Source organism: Mya arenaria, chromosome 6 (genome assembly GCF_026914265.1).
Source record: "Mya arenaria isolate MELC-2E11 chromosome 6, ASM2691426v1".
NCBI classification, from domain to species: domain Eukaryota; kingdom Metazoa; phylum Mollusca; class Bivalvia; order Myida; family Myidae; genus Mya; species Mya arenaria.
The window spans coordinates 49,682,928-49,701,939 of NC_069127.1; the positions used below are offsets into that span (position 1 = coordinate 49,682,928).

The 19,012-nt window shown below is 36.0% G+C and overlaps 1 protein-coding gene across 2 annotated transcripts; it reads right to left on the bottom strand.

Annotated features, from left to right (window-relative positions):
* Positions 1-1,813: 1,813 nt before the first annotated feature.
* Positions 1,814-18,102, bottom strand: LOC128239343 (pyridoxal kinase-like). 2 transcript variants are annotated; one of them, XM_052955961.1, is made up of 10 exons: positions 17,955-18,102; positions 17,013-17,067; positions 14,851-14,958; positions 14,472-14,555; positions 14,032-14,066; positions 11,904-11,989; positions 8,943-9,091; positions 7,873-7,991; positions 5,419-5,485; positions 1,814-5,100 (listed from the first exon to the last, which is right to left on the bottom strand). In XM_052955961.1, exons 1-10 carry the CDS (start codon positions 18,045-18,047, stop codon positions 4,988-4,990), a joined length of 909 nt encoding a protein of 302 aa, XP_052811921.1. In that variant the 5' UTR covers positions 18,048-18,102; the 3' UTR covers positions 1,814-4,987. The 2 variants fall into 2 exon arrangements, with proteins under 2 accessions (XP_052811921.1, XP_052811922.1); XM_052955962.1 differs by lacking the exon at positions 17,013-17,067.
* Positions 18,103-19,012: the final 910 nt, after the last annotated feature.

The window sequence follows — 19,012 nt, forward strand, 5'->3', positions numbered from 1 at the left end:
ACAGCGCTATTTCTGGTATGCATCAATCACCACGCTTCGTTTTTCTTACGATCAATATAAAACATAAACAGTTTAGACTAACCCTTCAGCATCAGACAAGAAGATTATTTTACTATCATGCATTGTTTATAAAACAATAACAGCCTGTTTATCAACCATCTACCGTAAATATAACAAACAGAAACAACGAAACCGACAACAGAAATCAAACCAACAGTTTTGAATTATCTTGTTAAACAAAACAAGTTAGTACTTCTTGCATTCGCCCAAGTCACGATGTTTCAAAAATAGACGCAGGTCAGTATCAAAGAAAAAATAAAACAAAATAAATTCAAGAAAACAAAAAAATAAACACAAGTATTTAATTACCTTTGTTTTCAAATATTACTCCGTTTCAAATGCAGTGGAATCTGAACCGGAAGTCTGGTTCTAATTGAGATAAGAGCTTGGAATATTCCCACGGCTAATTTGATCTTAGTCTGGCTTCAGTTTGCTTCTAGCGCATCTGGTGGTTTATCAGTAAAATGCGTCTTTTTGTCGAAAACCTCTTTCTGGGTTTTGTCTTTGTGTTCATGAATTTTTTAAAAGTAGGGCTTACTTTTAGCTCAAATTTCGTTCGAGGGTGTATCGTACTCTACACATTGTAAAGAAATTAAAATTTTAATTTAGGTATCATTTACGACTGGGGCCAATAACCTACTCCCAGTTCACGAACAGTAACACCGTGATTTACGATTGTTACATATTTTTTAAGCAACTATAGGCTGGACAGAGTCTTATCATCAAATTTCTAAGAAACTCAGTGACCTTCACAATGGCCGAAGGAACCACATGCGCAGTTTAAATTTACAGATGCATGCTGATTCGGTCGGCTACTCGAACGTTAAAACTAGACAAAAACATAAAAGCGCGAGGAAAACTTTGACCCCATGTGACCCACTTTTACGTCTACCAAGATTACAATTTTTGACCACACTCGAACAAATTCTGGCCAATCAATATCAACATTTGGTTCCGGACATGATCGTTGAAATATCTGACCTAGTGACCTAATTTCTGTCCTCGTGAACCAGTTTCAAACTAGTCAAAACGCCGTAGCATTTATGACGCAATTTATCACGTGTTATGAGACAGTGATCTTGTTCCAGACCAAAAAAATGACCTAGTGACCTAAATTTTAATCACATGTGACCCTGTTTTAAATATGTCCAAACGTTTACGAAGGAAAACATTCTTATTAGGTCTGATAAATATTGGACTAAATATAAATCTTTTTTTCAAAATTTGATATACTGACCTAGATTTTGACCCCATGTGACCCACTTTTACAAGCGGTCCAGATTTAATTAAGTGAAACATTCTCAAGTTTGAACATGATCTTACCAACCTTGATTCGGCAGGGGATAATGACTAAAATGACTTGTTCATCACTACAAAATGAACTAATTTTCAACCTTGCAACATTCAAAGAGAAAACCACATGAAATTGTGATTTATACCCCCAGAATGCTATCAAATCTCTATAAAGGTATATATTTGAAAAAAAGATGCTTAGTGTCAACATGTAAATGACTGAACTGCAATTTAGCATTTACATGTTGCTTCAAATACATGTACACGCGCACATGGTGTTTCGCCCACATGAAATTTCGTCCACATGGTGTTTCGCCCACATGGTATTTCTCCCACATGGTTTTCGCGCCCACATGGTGTTTCGCCAACATTGTGTTTCCCAACCTCACTATTCCCAGAACGAATACCGACCGAGAAACAGAGGCATTCTAAGGAAAACAAGATATAAATAAATATTTTATTGAAATAAAGTGATTCCTAGCACAATGTTTACTTTGACGGCACAATAATAACAACGATACCAACATTTAGTGAATAGTACAATATTTGTTACAAGAAATACGTTTTTATCCTATAAATGTATATTTCTGAAATTTCAATATCATAGAGTAAAATAATGATAAAATATGTGTTTTCAGATGCAATACCAGCAACACTTATACTTGGTCCAAAAACATAAGCGAGTGCTTTTAAAGCTGCACTCCCACAGTTTGACCATTTGACATTTTTTTTTAGATTTTGTCTCAGAATCAGCTTATTTTGGTATCAATGTCTTCAATCCAGTCATATCAGATAATCGCAGTAGAACAGATAGCAGCTATTTAGAAAAACTAACGAAATTACATTTTTTTAAAGCCTTAGTAACACTTATATAACATCAATTTAAGAACATGAATATAAAAAAAAAAACTGTAATCTGATATTTTGTCACGAGTCTTGATCCACTGGTTTCCAGACATTTACGCAAAAATTGGCTCATTCCAAGCCACAAAACTGTCCTGAAATGCATCGGAAAACACAAACTGTATCATTAATTTACTCTATATTATCGATGTTTAGGTTTTAGTGGGGTTCAAACCCATGCTGGTTAAGTCAAGAAAAAATTAGAAAATGCTGCCTTAACCACTAGACCACCAAAACTTATACAAAAGCGATGGATATTTCAAGCTTTTAACAATACATTGGTAACATCACATGATAATGTCAATCAACCAATCATACAAAAACAAGACATTTATTAAGTTACCATTAGCGTGGTCTCCAAAGACAATATTTGAGCATATATCAACATTTGCTGAAGGGCTCCAGCTTTTGGTATCTTGGTTTTAACATTCCTAATGATTTTCCCCTTGCTTTATTTCATCATGCAAAAAGTGCATTTTACAGTACCTTAAATGTCATTTTCTAAACAATTTTGCTAATATTTTGTAGAAATTGACACCTTTTTTCCAGACATCACAGCATAAGGAGAAAGTGAAGACAATTTCATGGAAGACATTTTGGTGTTTCTTTTGCACAATAATTAAAGCTCCACTCTCACAGATAGACAGTTTAAGCAACTTTATGTTTTGTCTGGGGATGAGCCAAATATTGCGTTAATGACTGAAAAACGGTGATTTAAGACTGCTGATCAAAGAACAGATCGCAGTGTTTAATATTTATTTCTAGTGCTTACAGAAACTTTCGGCAGTTTTCCAAACAACTGAATTCTGTTTTACTGTGTTTTTGAAAACATGGATGCCATAATCAGCTGGTTCGTAGACCAAAAAATGAAAAAGTTGTCAATTCAGTCAATCTGTGAGAGTGCAGCTTTTAGACATGTTGCTCAAATGACATAATTGTACAAATAGTCAATGTTAAACAAAACAAAACAACTTCAAGATTATATTTCTTGGTTAAAATCTTTTTCACAATTAAATATACCACTGTCATCACAGGAATGTAAATAGATGCTGTGAGGAGTACATGTATACAAACATTATTAAGCCTGATAAAATGATGCACAAACACTTTTTTCATGATACATGTACCATACAGAACTTTTGCCACACAACAAAAAGACATCAGATTCACCCCAGTATAATTAATAATTTCACTCTTTTTTAACAGCAATACCAAATCAATAGTGAGCACAATAGGTGGTATTGTAAGAGCTAGCCCAATAAAAGCATGTCCAAGGCTCAATCCCTTCCCCTGTTTAGGTATACGTGGGGGCCCTATTACCAGTTATTGGGACGACACCCTAGCCTTTTTCGTTGAAAAAAAATAAAAACGTTTTTTTTTTTCGTTTTGGGAAAAATTCATTGTCTTTTAAAACAGTTTGGAACTAAATATAAGAAAAAAGAAGTAAATATATCACTCAGAAACATCAATTAATGAATCTTGTGATTCTCATTATATAAAATTATTTTTTTCTTAAAAAAATGATAATTGAAATCGGTAATTTTAGAGGCTATTTTGGGAGAGAGAAAACAATGGAGTCTGGCCCCTGGGGAAGCAGCGGGGTTTCAACAACAGCAAAAGAAGGGCAATTAGACCCTGCATATCATTAACAGTGTTTTTAAGGGGAACTCGGTACTCAAGAGGATGAAACGGGCCTATATGGTAGGCAGTAAAACTGTGGCATCTTTCGGTAAGCCGGGAATCAGGACTCAAGAGGGTGAAACAGGCCTATATTGCAGGGAGAACTCAAACTGTGGCACCTTTCAGTAAGCCTGGAACTCAGGACTCAAGAGAGTGAAACAGGCCTATATTGCAGGCAGAACTCAGACTGTGGCACCTTTCATTAGGCCTGGAACTCGGGAATCAAGAGGGTGAAACAGGCCTATATTGCAGGCAGAACTCATACTGTGGCACCTTTCATTAGGCCTGGAACTCGGGACTCAAGAGGGTGAAACAGGCCTATATTGCTGGCAGAACTTAAACTGTGGCATTATTCAGTAAGACGAGTCTCAAAATAGTTTAAGATTATTTTTGATGCAGGATTTTAGTAAAAATTGAAAAAGTACAAAATGGAAGCAAAACGTTCATCACAATACCTGAATACATTGTTCCTAATTTTGATATAGTAAACATGATTGACATGTATATTAAAAGTAACAATGATGTTTTCATATGAGAAACATATATAAAGTTATCAAAACATGCCTGTATTCATTCTTTTGACAAACAGTAAGTTCAAGTACATTTTGTTCAAGATAAAACAATACAATTTGCAGATATACTCACAATATTTTGTTCTATGAACTAACATGATATGTAACATTTACATGTGAAAAACAAATATAAGAACATTATTTAACAAGTCATTAGGTTGTTAATTCAGACAAAAAATAATTTATTCAAACAAGTAAAAATAATCTATTTTATGATCACAGGAGAATACTTTCAAAAAATCAAAAAATAATAATCATTTTATAGTATGATAATAACAAATATTATATGATTTCCAAACTGTCTAAATAATCACAAAGAGATTTGTCATTTGTTTTCTAATGATTTGAGACTATTCCAAATAAGGAGACAGTGTGACAACTCCTAGACTATGATGAAACCACAGGCAAAAAAAAAGAAAAAAAGAGAGACAATTTTATCATTATAAATGCCCTCATTCTACCCTGAATTTTTAACAACATCAAGATATTTTCTGTGCTGTAAAGTTTATCTTCGGGTTTTCTATGTCTGCTTTTGATTGCATTAGTCGAAGCTCCATTTGCGCAGGTGTTGGTGTCTCTGATCCTGCGACCTCTGAAAATTATATACGCGGGTATTGTAATTTCATGTAACAATTGCAAAATATATTTGAGCCGCATTCATTTAATATTTACCTGTTGAATTTTTAACTTTTTTTTTGTCTCTCACTCAGTATTCAGTTAAAATTCATGATCTAACGATATTTTGTTTTATGTTTATTTATTACATTCCCCCACTATCATTGTTGATGTGCGCACTTTTCATGTTAATATTTTGAATCGATTGTGTTTAAACCATGACCACGCTAATAGCCTTCTAGTCTTCAAATGATGACAAGAAACTCATCAGTGCATTGTACGCCCTAAGTCATACCTTTAGCTGCCTGCAGCGTGCGATGTATCACAGTTTGTACAGTGGAAACAGTCTTCTCCAGGGCCGACTGAAATGCAACCAAATACTATCATTCCTAGGCTAAATCATCAAAAATAGTACTTACATTCCTAGGCTAACATCAAAATAAGTACTTTCATTCCTAGGCTAACATCAAAATAAGTACTTTCATTCCTAGGCTAACATCAAAATAAGTACTTTCATTTCTAGGCTAACAACAAAATAAGTACTTTCATTCCTCGGCTAAATCATCAAAATAAGTACATGTACCTTCATTCCTAAGCTAAATCATCAAAATAAGTACCTTCATTCCTAGGCTAAATCATCAAAATAAGTACCTTCATTCCTAGGCTAACATCAAAACAAGAAACACCGCAATGCGACGAAACCAGGTTTTTTATGATTGACAGAAAAACTTCAGCCTGTGTCTGTTTTTCTATTTTTAGTAACAGTGACCTTGACCATAGGGACCCCAAATGCAATCCATTGAAAGGTATCCATAAACTCTTCCTTTATACCAAGTTGGGTCAGGATATGTCAACCCTAACTAAAGTTATTCAGTTTCAACCGTTTTTCTATTTTAGTAACAGTGACCTTGACCCCAAACGCAATCCCATGAAATGTCTCCATAAACTCTTCCTTTAGACCAAGTTTAGTCAAGATATGTCAACCCTAACTAAAGTTATTCAGTTTCAACCGTTTTTCTAATTTTAATAACAGTGGCCTTGACTTTGACCCTAGGGACCCCAAATGCAATCCCATGAAAGGTACCCATGAACTCATTCTATAGACCAAGTTTAGTCAAGATATGTCATCCCTAACTTAAGTTTTTCAGTTTCAACCGTTTTTCTATTTTAATTAACAGTGAACTTGACCTTGACCCTAGGGAACCGCACCACAATCCCATGAAAGGTCTCCATAAACTCTTCCTATAGACCAAGTTTGGTCAAGATATGCCATTCCTAACTAAAGTTATTCAGTTTCAACTATTTTTCTATTTTTAGTTACAGTACCCTTGACCTTGACCTTGAACGAACCTAGGGACCCCAAACGCAATCCCATTAAAGGTACCCATAAACTCTTCCTATAGACCAAGTTTGGTCAAGATATGTCATCCCTAACTAAAGTTATTCAGTTTTCAACTGTTTTTTTATTTTTAGTAACAGTGACCTTGACCTTGACCCTAGGGACCCCAACCGCAAGCCCATGAAAGGTAACAATGAACACTTTCTATAGACCAAGTTTGGTCAAGATATGTCATCCTTAACTTAAGTTATTCAGTTTCAACCGTTTTTCTATTTTTAGTAACAGTGACCTTGACCTTGACCCTAGGGACGCCAAACGCAATCCCATGAAAGGTATCCATAAACTCTTCCTATAGACCATGTTTGGTCAAGATATGTCGACCCTAACTTAAGTTATTCAGTTTCAACCGTTATTCTATTTTTAGTCACAGTGACCTTGACCCTAGGGACCCCAAAGCAATCCCATGAAAGGTACCCATTAACTCTTTCTATAGACTAAGTTTGGTTAAGATATGTCAACCCTTACTAAAGTTATTCAGTTTCATAGGTGAGTTTGACGCCGCCTGGCCGCCCACCAGCCCGAACAACGACGTTCGTCATTCTAATAACCAGGTTTCACTATGTGAAAACCTGGTTAATAAGTACCTTCGTTCCTAGGCTAACATCAAAATAAGTACCTTCATTCCTAGGCTAACATCAAAATAAGTACCTTCATTCCTAGGCTAAATCATCAAAATAAGTACCTTTATTCCTAGGCTAAATCATCAAAATAAGTACCTTCATTCCTAGGCTAACATCAAAATAAGTACCTTCATTCCTAGGCTAACATCAAAATAAGTACCTTCATTCCTAGGCTTACATCAAAATAAGCACCTTCATTCCTAGGCTAACATCAAAATAAGTACCTTCATTCCTAGGCTTACATCAAAATAAGCACCTTCATTCCTAGGCTTACATCAAAATAAGTACCTTTATTCCTAGGCTAACATCAAAATAAGTACCTTCATTCCTAGGCTAACATCAAAATAAGTACCTCCATTCCTAGACTAAGTCATCAAAATAAGTACATTTATTTCTAGGCTAAGACTTTAAAATAAGTGTTTTCATTCCTAGGCTAAAGCATTCAAAATCTTCAAACTTTAAGCATAACAAAACATTATCTTAACTTTAGAAGCATTGCAAGGAGCTGCAGAGTCTTAGCCTAAGTAGCTTATTTCTCAAATAATTCTTATTTCTCAAATAATTTTATGTTAACATTTGATCTGCAATAATTTTTTCAAAGGTTAAAATGTTTGAGAATATGGAGGGGACTTTTAACCAAATTTTGGAGGAAAAAGTATATTCCTTGGCTTGGGTAATGGGGCCTTATATTGGCCCAAAAATTTGTTGGAAGACAGGAATGGGTTATTACTTTGAGATCACTATCTTTCTGCATCCAGGCAAGAAGACAGGCAGCAAAGAGGTCACCCGTGCCCACAAATATCGCATCCAGGTATGGCATTTCTATCCGGTAACATTCTTTGGTGCCATCTGAAAATATCATTGAATAATTATATCTGTGATATGTTTCAGACCATTTTTAAAGGTTATTTATTTTTGATTTGTAAATTAAAATCATGTATGATGATATATATTAAATTGTGCTCTATTGAAATGTCATTATCTTATTTTCATAAAGTATACAGTAAAATAAAATAAAAGGGGTGTGTTGTTATGCATGACTTATCTACCATGGATGGTGCCAGACAAAAAATTTAAGCATGCCCATATTCACCAACAATGACTGTCTGGTTAACAAGAATACTTATGCAAGAATACTATGTTAGTCGAGTTTAAGCCAAGATGTCACATGTGCCAAGTATGGTTTACACTTTTGAAAAGACTTCACAAATGTTATGCCACAAATGACTTTCTAATAGTGCTGTTCATTTCCCTGAAGTTAGCTTGGAATTGTATCAATATCAACAAAGTTATAGCTTTAATAGACATGGTATTAATGACAGACAGTGAACAATGCAGACAAAGACAATGAGGACAACACAGGACAACATGATCCTTATTGATCAACTATACATTACACTATGTTTTTGTAGATGCCAAATATTAACAAAATGGCAAATACTCCGAATGCTACAAGAACATCATTCACATTTTGGTTTGCATATGTACACAAATCTACAGAAATAAAACAAATCTTTAATATCTAAAAATATATTATGATATCACAATACTCATACAATACAGGGGAGAGCAAGAATGTATGCGTGTGTGTCTGAGTGTCTGCGCTTGTGCGTGTGTGTGTGTATGTGTGTGTGTGAGCACGTGTGTGTGCGCGTGTGCCACGTGTGTGTGCGCATGTGCGTATGAGCATATAGAAAATACATAGATTTGTTTTTTATAAGAATTTGTACTTGAACTGTTTGTTGAAATGAATGCTATGCAATAAATAAGGTAAAATAAAATTAACAAATTTCCTCTTACTTTTTACTGAGCATGCTAGAGCGACTAGTTTGCCATTAGAGCCAAGATTTGTACTGCTGAGCACAACAGTTCTCGGCCCTTTGTCCAATAAGCGCTGCATGGCCAATAGGGCATCAGCTTCATTTGAGATCTTCATATCAGTCAGCAACCTGTACATTTTGGAAGAAAAATGAAATTATAAGGTAAGCTTAAACATTCCAATAGCTTAGAAATTTGTGGGAAACATTTTTAAATGTTTTCGATCCCTTGTCCTTAGTTTTTTTTAGAGTAACCATTGCTAATGCCACAATATGACGAATGAAAGCAGCAAGTCAGAAGCGGATTCTATTAAAACCTGGGCTGCCTTTTACGTTGTTTTTCGATAAGAAAAGCATTAAAATGATATCATATTGCATTCAAATGTATGTTTTTTTTACAAAATCTGAAATTCTATATACATGTATCCTGTATATAAAATTCATATAAGATATGGGCAGGTTTATGCATTTAAACAAAAAAGCCTATCAAAGGAATGCTATTGAAATTTAATCTGTTTATTTATCTGTTATAGACCAGACACACACAAAACATGTACGGAAGGTAACAAAAGCAGCTTAAGCTTATTTTAAAACAAGAGCTGTCACAGTATGTGACGAATGCCCCCGAATGTGACATTGACCTACGAACAAGGTAAGTACATGAAAAGTTGATCTTGCCTTTATGTGTCAAATACATATGGCAAGTTATTTTAAATTTCCTCTGAACATAAAAAAATACCACCCATACTTGATAACCTACACTGTTATGTCCTTATATTCAGAATTCCCTTGTGAATAAACACTTAGTGTATCTTTCACCTTAGAGGTAGGGACATGGGTCTGTCCATACAAGGGAAAGTTACAGCCCGGACACGACAACCTATACCCTATGTCCTTGTATGCAGCACTCCATTGTGAAAAAACACTAAGTGTGACCTTGACCTTTGAGGTAGGGACACGGGTCTTGCACGCGACACGTCATCTTGGTATGTGGAACACATGTGGCAAGTTATTTTAAAATCTGTCCATACAAGGGAAAGTTACAGCCTGGGCACGACAACCTATACTCTATGTCCTTATATGCAGCACTCCATTGTGAATAAACACTATGTGTGACCTTGACCTTTGAGGTAGGGACACGGGTCTTGCACGCGACACGTCGTCTTGGTATGTGGAACACATGTGGCAAGTTATTTTAAAATCTGTCCATACAAGAGAAAGTTACAGCCTGGACACGACAACCTATACTCTATGTCCTTATATGCAGCACTCCATTGTGAATAAACACTAAGTGTGACCTTGACTTTTGAGGTAGGGACACGGGTTTAGCACACGACACGTCATCTTGGTATATGGAACACATGTGGCAAGTTATTTTAAAATCTGTCCATACAAGGGAAAGTTACAGCCCGGACACGACAACCTATACTCTATGTCCTTATATGCAGCACTCCATTGTAAATAAACACTAAGTGTGACCTTGACCTTTGAGGTAGGGACACGGGTCTTGCACGCGACACGTCGTCTTGGTATGTGGAACACATGTGGCAAGTTATTTTAAAATCTGTCCATAAAAGAGAAAGTAACAGCCCCGACACGACAACCTATACTCTATGTCCTTATATGCAGCACTCCATTGTGAATAAACACTAAGTGTGACCTTGACCAGTGAGGTAGGGACACGGGTCTTGCAGGCGACACGTCGTCTTGGTATGTGGAACACATGTGGCAAGTTATTTTAAAATCTGACCATTCAAGAGAAAGTTACAGCCCGGACACGACAACCTATACTCTATGTCCTTATATGAAGCACTCCATTGTGAATAACCACTAAGTGTGACCTTGACCTTTGAGGTAGGGACATGGGTCTTGCACGTGACACGTCGTCTTGGTATGTGGAACACATGTGGCAAGTTATTTTAAAATCTGTCCATACAAGGGAAAGTTACAGCCCGGACACGACAACCTATACTCTATGCTTATATGCAGCACTCTATTGTGAATAAACACTAAGTGTGACCTTGACCTTTGAGGTAGGGACAAGGGTCTTGCACGCGACACGTCGTCTTGGTATGTGGTACACATGTGGCAAGTTATTTTAAAATCTGTCCATACAAGAGAAAGTTACAGCCTGGACACGACAACCTATACTCTATGTCCTTATATGCAGCACTCCATTGTGAATAAACACTAAGTGTGACCTTGACCTTTGAGGTAGGGCGCGAGTCTTGCACGCCACACGTCGTCTTGGTATGTGGAACACATGTGGCAAGTTATTTTAAAATCTGTCCATACAAGGGAAAGTTACAGAGCCGGCCGGACGGTGCGATTTTAATATGCCCACCATCGGGGGCATAAAAATTATATACCGGTATATTTATATATAATCTGAAAATTTATAAATAGAAATTAATATCTTCAAAAATATGTTTGTTATAATTGCATTCATTGAATTGGACTATAATAATACGTAAATGCCTTTTTTAAACAAGAATGCAAGTGTGGGGTAGAGTTGCCTGGGTTAAGGTGAGAACGTTACTGAAAAACAAAATCTCCTGCTTACAAAGTGAGTGCTGTACCTGAATGCTTACTCAAAAAGGGACGCTGACATATCTGTTTAATATTTACGCCATTGTGGAAAGTCTGATACTGTGATTTTTTTATAAGGCAATTATGTAGTCAAGGTTTTTGTTCCTCAACAAATAATTGAATAATAATTTCATTTGCATGGTATAATTTTAATGGTCTTAAGTTTTTGGTGCACTTTTATGGTTATACTGATAAGATGCCATTGTTGTTTCTTCCACTGACCAATCTTTCCATATTGTTATTCATTATTGTATATACAGTACCACAATAATGAATAACAATATGGAAAGTTTGGAATGCATTCATCACAAAAGCTATTTTCAGTTTTCTCAACAACTAAAAATGTCCAACTTACTCGGCCTCAAACTGGTTTGGTGTGACAATGTCTGCCTTCGGAATGATCACATCTTTATACACAGGCAACAGGTCTTCTGGAACATACTGAAACAGGGGGAGGTTATCATGGCGGTATGAATGTCAGTTCAATACAATTCAATGAGAATAAATGTAAATAGAATGTACCAATTTTCTGAGATGATTGCAAATTGATAATCACCTATATCTGATTACAATTATAAACAATTAACAAATGAAATTTATAATCATTTTCAAAGTTTTAAGTTCTTTAAATTTATGAAATTAACTAAAATACAGGTATTTTCGGCTTATCATTAAGGTTTATTCATGATGTACTTTGTTTACTTAGTGAGACTGATGATTGGTCAGTTGAAGTTACAGCAATGGCATGGAACTAAAGGATCTGAGGAATTTTACATCACATGCAAAATGGTGATCATGCGCTCTTGATGTTTATAAGGAATATACTTTTTGACAACTTTGAAGTTTCTCTTAAATAAACTTTCTTTTTTTTCTGGGTCTGTGAATGTCTTGTAGTTAACAATATATAATAATCTCATGGTATGTTTTGTTGTGTGGTTTCAGAAAACAGTCTCAGGTTTCCCTCTTTTTTCCATGGCAATAGAAATAAGCATTCATATTTCAAGAGTAGAGCTAAGACTATATGTTAAATAGCAGGGATTGTTAATTCCGGTATGTGCCTTTTGAGGCTTCCTGTGTGAAATCTTTATTGAAATCATGAATTTAGGCAACTCTGATCGAACTCATTCCTCAAATATTGTATTGCCTTAACAGGATGAATGCCAAGGGCCCAAAAATAGAAGGCAGAGGGTCCCAAAAGAAAACAGCCAACGGCCCCACAAAGGCATTGGGCTGTATTCAATTTAATTCTTATCCTTATCCCTAGTTATGCCTGAGTGATTCAATAAATTTGATAGGCCAAAATTTATACAGGGCAATCAAAAACCTTAGATTCTACTATTAAATTTACATTCAATCTAAGTTGTTTTATCGAGATGAAAATTGAAACCCAAGGGCCCGAAAATAGGAGGGCATGGCCAAACAAGAGGCCCATAATGGCCCTAAATCGCTCACCTGAGTAAAAGAGTTTAACCTTTGTTATCAATATAGCTTGATATTTGTTCTCAAAGAATATTGAAAAACATACTGGTCAAACATGTTGCCTAGATAATCACTGACAGGACTTGTCACAGTTGCCTGCGCACTGACAGAACTTGTCACAGTTTCCTGCACACTGACAGGACTTGTTAATTGACTGCACACTGACAGGACCTTGTTCAGTTGTCTACACACTGACAGGACTTTTTTTCAGTTGCCTGCGCACTGACAGGACTTTGTTCAATTGCCTGCACACTGCAAGAACTTTTAGTATAGATACACAAACTAGTGACCCCTGGGACGGGGCCATTTTTGACCCCAGGAGAATGATTTGAACAAATTTTGTAGAGGACCACTACATGATGACACATACCAATTTTCAAGGTTCTAGGCCTTGTGGTTTTTGAGAAGAAGATTGAAGTTTTCCCTATATAAGTCTATGTAAAACAAGTGACCCCCGGGGCGTGGCCATTTTTGACCCCAGGGAGATAGTTTTAACAATTTTGGTAGAGGACCACTTGATGATGCTATATACCAAATATTAAGGCTCTAGGCCTTGTGGTTTTGGAGAAGAAATTTTTCATTTCCGTTGCCATGGCAACCAGAGTTCTGCATGGAATTCAATTATTTGAACAATTTTCAAACGGGACCACCAAAGGAACATTCCTGTGAAGTTTGGATGAAATTGGCTAAGCGGTTTATGAGGAGATGTCATTTAAAGAAAAAGTTTACGGACGGACGGACACCGGACAAATTGTGATCACAAAAGCTCACCTTGTCACTATGTGACAGGTGAGCTAAAAAATAGATAGTTGTGGGACCCAAAACTAGGAGTGAAAGGGTCCCAAAATTATATAGAAGAGGACCCATTTCCCTAACACTGCGGAAATTCCTGGAATATATAACTGAGTTGGTGTTCTGCCGAACCCCAAATACTCCCAGTCACTGGTTACAAGGGAGATAAAAAGAGAAAACCTGAAACCTACACGCTGACTTTCCCCACTCACCAGTTTACCATTGTCACCCATCACTGGATCACATACTGAAATGAACAGAGGGTTCAGGGATGTATTTACTATGGGATGTATAGTGAGCATGCATCAATTGTCACTTCCATTTAATCAATATGATTTAGATTGGTTAAAATTAAATGTCATTATAAACAACAAAAAGAAAAACAGGCAAACCCATATAAGATTTTTGTTCTACATTTAGTTCTTGAAATTTAAAATTAAATAAAATAGAAATTATTTAAAATCTTGTCCAGCAATGATCATTCCCTGGTCTGGATGCATGTGAGTTTGGTTGGTGGACACCAAGCCAGACAAATGGGTTTTCTCTGGGTACCCCACAACACAAGGCCGCACCCACACACAAAATTGTGCCTTCGAGCATGACATAGATTTATAAGTTAATATTAGCTTTCTTCACAATCATTTGAACATACCATACACAATTCCAGGATTACTGTCTTTTACGTCCTGTATAATGTCACCAACTTTCAGTAAGAATGATTTGGACCCTATATACCCTGAAATTCAACACCACATATATATTAACATATACTTTTCAGACAATAAGGACACATATAGACACATTTAGAAAGAAGCAAAATACTAAAAGTGTTGACCATTTCTCTGTTGATTTTTTGTTATATTTATTATTATTTTTGCAAATTATATGAAAAATAATCTTTTATAATTTTTAATCAATTGATCAGCTCTTTATGCACTTTTTAAGTTAGTTTAGCACACCAGGATTCAACTCCTTAAGTTTACTGAAAACATTCAGCACTGAAAACTAAATTAAGAAAATATTCTGATTACCTGTGAGTAGATGGGAGAACTGGTTGTGTATATTATTCTGTTTCAATCCTTCATACAGACAGTCTACATCATCAGCATCCAGAACCTGGCCCTTTATAAACTTGTAACCTGCAAATGGAAAAGGGAATGTGTGTGTTATTTGTGTGTGATTTAAGTGCTATACATGAAAACTAAGAACTTCATTGACAATTTTTTGAGGAGTATTAATGAATGCATCTGTATACACATTGTGCCAATTGTTAAGAACTTTGTTAAAGTTAACAAAGTTATAAATGTCATCGTTGTTAACTTTCAAATTGTTATTGCTCTTGAAGTTTAATGGATACACTTTTGAGCTGCTGTATTTCTAAAGACTTAAGACAACTGTTTCAGCTGCACTTCTTTACATTTAAATACATGAGCATATCATTAAATATTTTATGATTAAAAGTTAACAATGACTACGGTATGTTAATGATGTTGTTAATTTTAATAAGTTCTAAACAATTAACCAGGTATCTATCAAAGAATATGTACAAATGCATATATGACTGTATACAGTTATGTGTAAATTTTTGAACTGTTACCCATATACCTTTATAATTATGGCTCTATTTGTTTTAACATAATGTATAAATCAAATTCAAGGCGTCAAATGACTTAAAAGTCTTTTGTTAGCTACTCACAGTTCTCATTTCAAGAAAACTGTGTGATCTATACTTTACACACTTGCCTGGCAGTTCTGTAAAATTTTTAGTACTCAGAACAGGATTGAACCCAGGACGGCATTGCTCTACATCAGTTCAAAAAACAAAAAATCTAACCAAAAGAATATATTTAACAAGAGCTGTCACAGTATGTGACGAATGCCCTCGAATGTGACATTGACCTATGAACAAGGTCAGTACATGAAAAGTTGATCTTGCCTTTACATGTCAAATACATAAGGCAAGTTATTTTAAATTGCCTCTGAACATAAAAAATACCATCCATATTTGACAACCTACACTCTTATGACCTTATATTCAGCATTCCATTGTGAATAAACACAATGGTATCTTTCACCTTAGAGGTAGGGACATGGGTCTTGCACGCGACACATCATCTTGGTATGTCGAACACATGTGGCAAGTTATTTTAAAATCTGTACATACAAGAAAAAGTGACAGCCTGGACACGACAACCTATACTCTATGTCCTTATATGCAGCAGTCCATTGTGAATAAACACTAAGTGTGACCTTGACCTTAGAGGTAGGGACACGGGTCTTGTACGCCACACATCGTCTTGGTATGTGGAACACATATGGCAAGTTATTTTAAAATCTGTCCATACAAGAGAAAGTTACAGCCCGGACACGACAACCTATACTCCATATCCTTATATGCAGCAGTCCATTGTGAATAAACACCTAAGAACACCTAAGTGTGACCTTGACCTTAGAGGTAGGGACATGGGTCTTGCACGTGACACGTCGTCTTGGTATGTGGAACACATGTGGCAAGTTATTTTAAAATCTGTCTATACAAGGGAAAGTTACAGCCCGGACACGACAACCTATACTCTATGTCCTTATATGCAGCACTCCATTGTGAATAAACACTAAGTGTGACCTTGACCTTAGAGGGAGGGACACGGGTCATGCATGCGACACGTCGTCTTGGTATGTGGAACACATGTGGCAAGTTATTTTAAAATCTGTCCATACATGGGAAAGTTACAGCCCGGACACGACAACCTATGCTCGATGTCCTAATATGCAGCACTCCATTGTGAATCAACACTAAGTGTGACTTTGACCTTAGAGGTAGGAACAAGGGTCTTGTACGCAACACTTCGTCTTGGTATGTGGAACACATGTGGCAAGTTATTTTAAAATCTGTCCATACAAGAAGTTACAGCCCGGACACGAGTTATTGAGCCGGACACACGGACAGACGGACAGTGCGATTTTAATATGCCCACCTTCAGGGGCATAAAAAGGGTACAGCACCCAAATCTTAATGTATCTCACCTGCGTCTTTTAACTTTGCTTATATGAACTCATGTCACTTGTGGCAAATAAGTACTCTTTTAGTCATGATTCCACACGATGTGGTCAAGCCTTAAGGCAGGCAAGGAGCTCGGGCAGACCATTTTAAACTCTAAAAAAGAACATGGTGTTTTACAAATTATATTCAAACCTGTATGATTGGATAACTGTACCGAGTTGATAGGACTGAAATCAAACCCATGTACCTGAAAATATAGTTCAGTCTGTCAGAACCTTTACTACATTGACAACAAAAAGTCACATTCACATGTAATTTAATTACTCATCACTCTAGGAACTTAATCGGTTAACACACTCACTTCTTATCTAGCTCTAGGCATCCAAGGTTTGATTAACGGCCTGGGCTTAGTGAATTTTGTCACCAAAATGGACAAGTGGGTTTTCACCGGGTTCTCCCAATTCCCCACAACATAAGACAACACTCTCTCGTGACATCATACCAACAAGAGTTATTAATATAATCTTGAAATAACTTGCTTTACAATCATTGTGAAATAAATAAGTACAAACTAATAACTTTATCAGTAAAATCTTCTTTAAAATGGGGGCATTTTATTTTTGATTTTTCTTGGATGACTTTTTCACCGTTAAATATGTATTCAAGGTTTTTCTTATTGCATAAGAGATCACATGTTTTTATAGACGAACCATGAACACCATCGTAACAATTCCCTTTTTTGACATGTGAATGTTTACATCGACAATGGCTGGTATAAATGAACGCTGTTCCCGAACAGTACCGGACCTGGGACCAATAATACAGTTATCCTACTCCCAGACTGGACCGATATGCAAATACAGATCCCAGTTCAACATTTTCATTTAAGTAAAAATAATAAGGTGCGTCACAAAAAGAGGTGGGCAGGGATGAAAATCTAGATATGAATTTATAGTCGCCTATTGAGACAAAAATAACACAATCATAACATTTATTAGTTCAGCTCAGCAACTGTAAGTTAAATCGTACACATATACACTAATACAGTATAATGAGTATTTATAATTTTATTATTTTTGTCTGTCCGAATTCTACTCAAGTTTGCAGTTTGAGTTAACAAACAAAACGTTTTACCTGAAGAGCAAACGACGCACACTTGTTTCCAACATAGCCACATACAACAGTACTCTGTATCGAGAGGACATGGTTTTGTTTAATGGATGACATGACTGAAGTACTTTGATCAGGTCCACCCAGGGTCAATAAAGGTCAACAATGTCAACACGTGATAATATTTTGCACTTGTGAGAATTGTGTATAGGTTATACTATACTAATATTTTTTCTATCCTTCGAAACATTTATGTTTTATTTTTATTCTACTGTTTTTGTATTTGTATTTTTTTCATGATTAAAGTTGATGCAAATATATAAATCCTATTGTTTGAGTTGTATTGTAATTATTATTTTTCCTTAGGGTTTGTTGAACTTTTTTAATAAAACTGGTGCTCAGCATACATGTAGGCTGGGACCAGGTACACATGTATAGGCACGGAAATATAATTTGTCCATGGTATAGGCCAAGCGCGTAGCTGCCTATACGCGAGAACGCGGCTTAAACAACATGATTCTCACAACAACAACAAAACAGCAACAAACATCAGCCATCTGCGTAGTTAATCATGGCCGATTTATTTGTTGATATATATAATTCTAAAACTGTCCATTTTCCAGTACTCTCATTAAAGCAACACAGATCGCCAAGAATGCACCAGATTGCACAATTGTTTTCAAAAATTTCCCGGGGGGGGGGACATGCCCGCGAACCCCACTACAGCAATTATGAATCGACATGGACAGAGCCGCGGCCAGCTACCCGTTGAATACTTGAAACGGAAAAAAAACCTGAAGCTGTCTATATAATTTAATTAATTCTCATCTCATGTTTAATATGTACACATTTTACTAACTCATAGATAACATTTTTTTTAGATGAAACTCAAGATATGGATATAAATTCCTACATACGATGATGACAACACGACAGTGCGAAAGTACGATGACGAAAACGCGAAATCACGATACTACGATGGTGAAAACGTGAAAGTACGATGGTGAAAACACGATAGTTTATCGCATTATCATCATCGTACTGTCATATTATTGCGTTTTCGTTATCGTACTGTCGCGTTT

What these genes read in the sequence shown, in the direction of transcription:
- LOC128239343 (XM_052955961.1), bottom strand. Translation starts at nt 18,047, where the DNA reads ATGTCATCCATTAAACAAAACCATGTCCTCTCGATACAGAGTACTGTT. An exon ending in GTGCGTCGTTTGCTCTTCAG is followed by an intron (nt 17,068 to 17,954) that starts GTAAAACGTTTT and finishes CTATATTTTCAG; the next exon opens with GTACATGGGTTTGATTTCAG. An exon ending in ACAGTTATCCAATCATACAG is followed by an intron (nt 14,959 to 17,012) that starts GTTTGAATATAA and finishes TTCCATTTGCAG; the next exon opens with GTTACAAGTTTATAAAGGGC.